Source organism: Cebus imitator, unplaced genomic scaffold (assembly GCF_001604975.1).
Source record: "Cebus imitator isolate Cc_AM_T3 unplaced genomic scaffold, Cebus_imitator-1.0 Scaffold215, whole genome shotgun sequence".
NCBI classification, from domain to species: Eukaryota; Metazoa; Chordata; class Mammalia; order Primates; family Cebidae; genus Cebus; species Cebus imitator.
In genome coordinates this window covers 646,662-653,259 of record NW_016107530.1, presented here as the reverse complement: position 1 = coordinate 653,259, position 6,598 = coordinate 646,662, and the positions used below count along the sequence as shown (strand labels likewise).

General features: G+C 54.9%; 1 protein-coding gene across 4 annotated transcripts in view; it reads left to right on the top strand.

Annotated features, from left to right (window-relative positions):
• Positions 1 to 6,598, top strand: part of CDH23 (cadherin related 23) — a 420,778-nt gene that overhangs the window by 286,485 nt on the left and 127,695 nt on the right. For all 4 annotated transcript variants that reach the window (XM_037745824.1, XM_037745823.1, XM_017548835.2 and 1 more), the window contains exons 18-19: positions 386 to 513; positions 5,559 to 5,631. In XM_037745824.1, coding sequence (XP_037601752.1) covers positions 386 to 513; positions 5,559 to 5,631 — 201 coding nt within the window. The remainder of the gene's footprint in view (positions 1 to 385; positions 514 to 5,558; positions 5,632 to 6,598) is intronic.

The following is a 6,598-nucleotide window of genomic DNA, read 5'->3' as shown; positions in this document are numbered from 1 at the left end:
AAAAAAAAAAAAAAAAAAAAAAAAAAAAAGAGCCTGGGCCCTGGATTCAGCCAAACCTGGGCTCATCTCCCCACTCTATTAAGTTGAGAGCTGTGTGACCTTGGGCAAGTTACTGAATGTCTCTGAGCTTGGTTTCTTCATCTGTAAAAGTGGGGCTTACATTACCACCAACTGGCTATCACCTGGTGGGCTCAGCACTGGTCTGACACATTTCAGGCAGTCAGTAAACCTCAGTCGAGACGGTGAGGCTCCAGGTGTTCAGAAAGCAAGGCAGAGCTGGCCCAGGCCATGCCAGCCATACCTTCCCTGCCCAAAGGGGATCCCTGGCTGAATGGGCATCTCAAGTTTGCTTACAGAGGGATCTGGCCCATTCCTGTCATTTCAGTAATCAGCGTCAGTCGCCCACTGGATTATGAACAGATACCCAACGGGCTGATTTATCTGATGGTCATGGCCAAGGATGCTGGCAACCCCCCTCTCAACAGCACCGTCCCTGTCACCATCGAGGTGTTTGTAAGTACCCAGGGCCGCTGGCCTTGCCCTTCTAGGGTGGTGAGTGCTTCCTATGAACCAGTAGTGTAGACTATGGCCCCCACCTCCTTGGCTGTCCCTGCGGCTTGGGAAGTTACCCAGCAGTCTGTCCCAAAGTCTGGCCCCCAGCAAGCCTCTGAACTGCCACAACAATTTAGCTGCCTCCCCGCTTGGCCAGGGAAGGCCCAGGGCCCTGGTACTCAGGAAGAGACATTGTCTGCTCTGACTTCATTTGGGGGCTCCAGGACACCCTTGGAGGGGAACAGGAGCTGGGAGTCAAGCGAGGAAGTGTCACGGGATTCCTTCATTGATGGCTATGATCTGTGAAGAACAAGAGAATTACTGGAAGGTCGTCTTCTCCCTTCTCTCTCTCTCTCTCTCTCTTTCTCTCTCTCTCTATCCCTCTCTTTCTTTTTTCTTCCCTTTTCCACTCCTCCGAAGATCTAAAGGGGTCTGAAACCAAGCCACATTTTGTCTGACATGAATATCAAGCACACCTTGGTGCTTTCTGTGTCTGAAATTATTGCTGAATCCATCTCCACGCTGGTTCATATGCTCCGTGCCACACGGGGATGCAGAGCGTGGTCTGACAGCAGAGCCAGTGGGCCCCTCCACACGGAGACCTCCCCACACGCAGCTGTGCGCACGTGGCCTGCCCCCCTCCCGTCTGTGGGAGATGGCAAATGTGTGTTGATGGAAGAGTTAGTGCATTATCGGCTCTGGGAGGATTAGATCAGATTGTCACATTTGGAGATGCGCTGTGATTTGACATAAGCTCAGGAAAATCTCACCCTGGAGCAGGCATGCTGGAGAGCCTTCCTGCCACAGCCAGCTTCACCAGCAGCCTCCGCCACTACCCCACACTGGGCCTTAACAAGCTCTGTCTTCTCAACCCGGGGCAGAAGCTGGGGCCAGCTCCCAAGCAGAAAGGCCCTCATCTGGGCCAGGGACCCTATTTCCTTGCTGAATAGGAAGGAGCTGGAAGTGATGGGAAAGTCGAGGTGATACCTGCCGGGGAACCTTCCAGATGGGCATGAGGGAGCAAAATTTCGGGGTGACCAGGAGGGTGAGGCTCTACAGAACCAGTATAGCAAAAAGAAGGGCAGAGAGCTGGGGCCTTGCTTCTCGAATCTTTATGTCTGGCACCCCAGGCTTCCGGGAGTGTCAGGAGAAGGAGGACAGAGACCAGGAGATCTTCAGAAGCCTAAAAACCAGCCGGGCGTGGTGGCTCACACCTGTAATCCCATCACTTTGGGAGGCCGAGGCAGGTGGACCTGCAATCGGGAGTTCGAGACCAGCCTGACCAACATGGAGAAACCCAGTCTCTACTAAAAAAAAAAGTACAAAAAATTAGCTGGATATGATGGTGTGCAACTGTAATCCCAGCTACTTGGGAGGCTGAGGCAGGCGAATATCTTGAACCCAGGAGGTGGAGGTTGCGGTGAGCCAAGATCATGCCATCACACTCCAGCCCAGCAACAAGAGCAAAAAATACCTCCGTCTCAAAAAAAAAAGAAAAAGAAAAACCGGCCTGACTCGAACCTGTAACCTTCCACCTAGAAACCCCAAGGGTGTTACCAGGGAATGAGAATGCATTTTCTGCCAGTCATGACGATGGGCTGGCACTCTTCACCCCATGGCCCGACCCTGACCACATCACCCAAACCTGGGCTTAGTTTCGCAGCCTTGACCACAGCCCCAAAGCCTCCTCTCATCCCAGCTGCACTCACAACCCTGACCAGCCCACCCATCGCTTGCAACCAGCCAAGATGCTGCTCTGCACCAGGAGGCAGTGAATTCTGGGCTGGGACCCCAGCAGGACGTGCAGAGGAACGTGCAGCCTGCTCCACACCCTAAGGCGATACCAAGTAGAAAGACGGGTGTGGGGCTTTGGAGCTATATGGGTTTGAAATCTGGCTCTGCTGTGCTCTTGCTGTGTGACCTGGGTCTCTGAAACTCAACTTCCTCATCTGTAGAATGGGGGTAATCGTGGTACCTGCCTCATGATATTTTTGTGAGGATGAAATGAGATTGTGCAGGTGATACCTGGCACCTGAAATGTTGGCTGTCACTCCAGCCAACGAGACAGCCATGCATAACAGCAGCGGCCTCCACGCCCCAGCCTATGGCTAGTGCAAATGGGAGTTCTGGTGAGTGGGCTGGAGTGGAGACGGAGCCGTTCAGGCTTTGGGGAGGCTATACCGGAGAGGGTTGAGAGTAAGGGAGGTCTAGGGCAATAAGTGCTCTGCACTAGCCCGGGGCCGGACAGGCCTAAGTAGCCAAATGGAAACTAACGTGCTGAGCTGCAGCAGTATGCCAGGTCCCTTTCAGTCCCACTTTCCAGATGGGGAGGCTGAAGCTCAGGGAGGACCCATGGTCGCCAATGCCTTTCTTCCTCACTGGCAGAGCTGGGACTTGGACCCTGACCTGAGTGACTCCCACACTGACGTTTCCACTACAGCCACAGGCCTGGAACCTGGGTCATCCCTATCCAGGCATAACTGAGACCAGTGCTTCTCAAAGTTCCCCATGCCCTGGAATTCCCTGGGGATCTCATTAAAAGGCAAATTCATAGTTAGTGGGTCTGAGGCAGGGCTGGGATTCTGCATTTCCTCCCAGCTCCTGGGTGATGAGGATGCTTCCAGTCAGGGATCACACTTTGAGAAGCAAGGCCTTCAGAGATCTGCCCTCATGAGATTTTGAAACCCTAGCTCTGCCCCAAACTCCAGACCCATCCCAACCTGTGGCTCAGCTAAGGCAGGGACTGGAGCATCTCTTTGTGCCTCAGCCCCCATCAAAGGGGCCAGAGCATGCAGAGAAAGGAAAGTGAGGGGACTGAACTCACTTTTTATCCCTGCAAATAAAAGTATGCCCCCCAGCCTCCCTCCCCGGGACCGCAGAGGGGAGTCTCCATGTGCAGGGGTGAGTGGGAGCAGGAATCCACCTCGCTTTGCACTCGACAAGCCAAGATGTGCCCTGGCATGGAACCACAGTGGCCTAGTAGAAGGGGCCCCATTTTCAAATTCCCTCAAAGCCATCCCAGGGGCCAGCAGGGGCCCTGCACTTTCCTTCCGAGTCCACCCTGGCCCTGGGGCAGCCGGAGAGTCTGGCAACAAAGACAGGTACCCCCTTGGCTATAAGTGAACATTGTCTCTCTAGCAGGGCCTCTGGATGGCACAGTCACTTATGTGGAGGACCACACTTGAAAAGGTCACCGCCTTCAGGCTGATTTTGCACGTGGCTGGTTTTTAAGTAGCTGTCACTCGGCTAAGCGGCCTCCTCCCTGCACCAAAAGGATTTTCTCCCAATTGGAATTTAAAACCCAGCAGCAAGAAGTCGTGGATGGCAGCATTTCTTGCACAGGTTGGGGGTGGGGAGAGGCAGATGGAAACCACAGGGCTCCAGGAGGAGGAGGGGGCCGGAGGGGCCAGGTGATTCTTTTTCATCCGCTGCTTGTTGGTTTTTAATAAAGAAGTCAAACTCGGTTTGTAGATTTCCCATTAGGGGACAATAAGCTTTTGTAGAGCAAGCCGCTGAATTAGAACTAATAGCGAATGCAGCGCCAAGATCCGGGGAAATATCACCGCTAATAAGTTTCTGCCTCATGCTCTGTCACTGACATTCTCCACACCGTTTCATGCAGCCAGGCAGAAGCTTAAATGTACAAGTATATGGGGCACTCGCGCCCACACCAGGACGGGGAGATGCCCAGGCACACAGCTGGGGCACTGGACTTCAGGGGAATCCTGAGACTGCTGCTATCTAGGGAGAGGGGCAGGTCAGCGTGAGCCAGGGTGCCATCCAGAGCCAAGGGGCAGATTCGAAAAAGAGAGGATCACTCCTTTCTGGGCACCCACAATCTTAGCAGGCTGAGATTCTCTGAAGTCCCATGGGGTACACAGCCAGATAGCATGCCTCTGTCTCTTTCATAGCTGCTCAGTCAGCAGTGACTCCAGCAAAGGGGGCTTAATACAGGATCCTTTCCCTCTAAGAGCTCTCAGTTCCATGAGAAGCCAGGCCCTCTCATGGAACTCCTATTTGCACTAGCAAATGAACAGGAATTGACGAAGACTGTGGCATAAGGACTGCCCACTGGCCCCAGGACTCAGCCTGACTCCTGAGCTCTGCACTGGGGCTCTTGGGAAAGGGTAGAAGGCCCAGAGCCAAGGGGGCTGGGGAGGCTTCTTCCCAGAGAGGAGCAGGGAGGAATTCTTGTTGGGGGGTTACAGGAGCTGTCAATGAAGATAAGAGTATTAAAGGGCAGGAAATCCTCTTCTAATTGAAGAGGAGGGGCCACAGTGTGGAGGAGTTGGGGGTGCATAGGATGAGGGAGAAGCTGCCCTCCCCGCCCTGCCAGGCTCAGCCCCTTAGCCAAGCACCATCCTGTGGCCACTGGTGAAGGCTGGGCTGGAAGAGATACTGCTTTAGAACTGACAAGGGTGGGCCTCTGGACCAGGGCTGCTCAAGGGTTGGAAGAGCCGTTGTTCTTGTGTGCAAGGAAGGGCCTAGCTGTACCTGCCTGCAGCCAGCCCAGGGCCAGAGTCTGGGCTCTGGGAACCACCTGAACCTGACCTGCCACCGCATACTTCAGTATCTTTGGGGAGAATCCTAGAAGCTTTTGTCATCATCCTGGTGGACCTGCGCAGGGGTCCAAGTGGGCATCCCCAGCATGGAAGCTGCGGGTGCCAGTGCTGGAGTGACCTTAGAGCTCAGCTAGAGAACTGGGGAAAGCCTGGGGAGCTGGCAGCTGTTGGCAGTCATAGCTGCCGCACTCCCTCTTGCTGGACCTCTCCGTCCCTTCCTGAGGCCCCCATGTATCCCCAAGGCTAGTCCTACCTCCTAGAGCTGTAGCCTGCCAGAGGGTTACCTGACACCCTGCTGACACCCCACCTGGCTCTGGTTATACAGAGAGGCCAGAGCTCCTTAGTGCCAGCCAGGCCTAGCCTGCCTCCTTGGTGCCCACCTTGGTCAGCTGGCCAGCCCACCTGCCTCCCTGGCTCCTGCAAACCTGTGTGTTTTCCTTCCAGGATGAGAATGACAACCCTCCCACCTTCAGCAAGCCTGCCTACTTCGTCTCCGTGGTAGAGAACATCATGGCAGGTACCACAGGCTCAGGTTGGGGGCTGGGGGACAGGAAGGTAGGCAGCCAGCTGTCACAGCACCCAGGAAGTGCAGACCCCAGCTCTGCACACAAATTCTGGGAGGTTCATGGCCTTCTCTTTTCCCAAGCCAAGCTCCTGTGACAAATCGGGGAATCTCTGGAAACATCTACTTATCTGCCAGCTGACAGCTAGTTACAGAGCACCTACTGTGTGCAGGTGCTAAGCTGGGCACTCGGTTCCTGCTCTCCTGCAACTCTAGTCTAGTGGGGAAAGAATAATGATCCATGATTTATTAAGCAGTGTTGATTAAACAGTCTCAAGTGTGCAGAGGACTTGAGACTACAGCCCTGTGAGGCAGGTTCCATGATTTCAGAGGGGTGGCCTTACAGCATGGCCTGTGTTCCTATATGAGGATGCGATTGAGAGCTAATCTCTGGGCCAGGCTCCGGTTGCAGGGCTCAGCTTGCAGACCCAGTACCACCAGCTCCACACTCAGGTTCCAGGGGATCTGTTCTGCCCCCAGGGCAGACTGGCAGCTTTGCCCTTACCATGAGAGCAAATTACCCTAGCCAGGAAAACACCATGTCAGGAACTGCTGCAGTGGCTGAAGGAGACTGGAAGGTGGGAGTCAGGGACAGTAGAGTCAGAGATGCTGGAGTCGTGGATGGTGGAGTCAGGGACAGTGGAGTCAGGGATGGTGGATTCAGGGGTAGTAAATTCAGGGGTGGTGGATTCAGGGGTGGTGGAGTCGGGTGGTGGAGTCGGGGGCGGTGGAGTGAGGGGTGGTGGAGTCAGGGATGGTGGAGTTGTGAATGATGGAGTCAGGAGCAGTGGAGCCATGGATGGTGGAGTCACGGGCGGTAGAGTCGTGGATGGTGGAGCCAGGGGCAGTGGAGTCAGGGGTGGTGGAGTCAGGGGTGGTGGAGTCAGGGGCGGTGGAGTCAGGGGTGGTGGAGTCAGGGGCA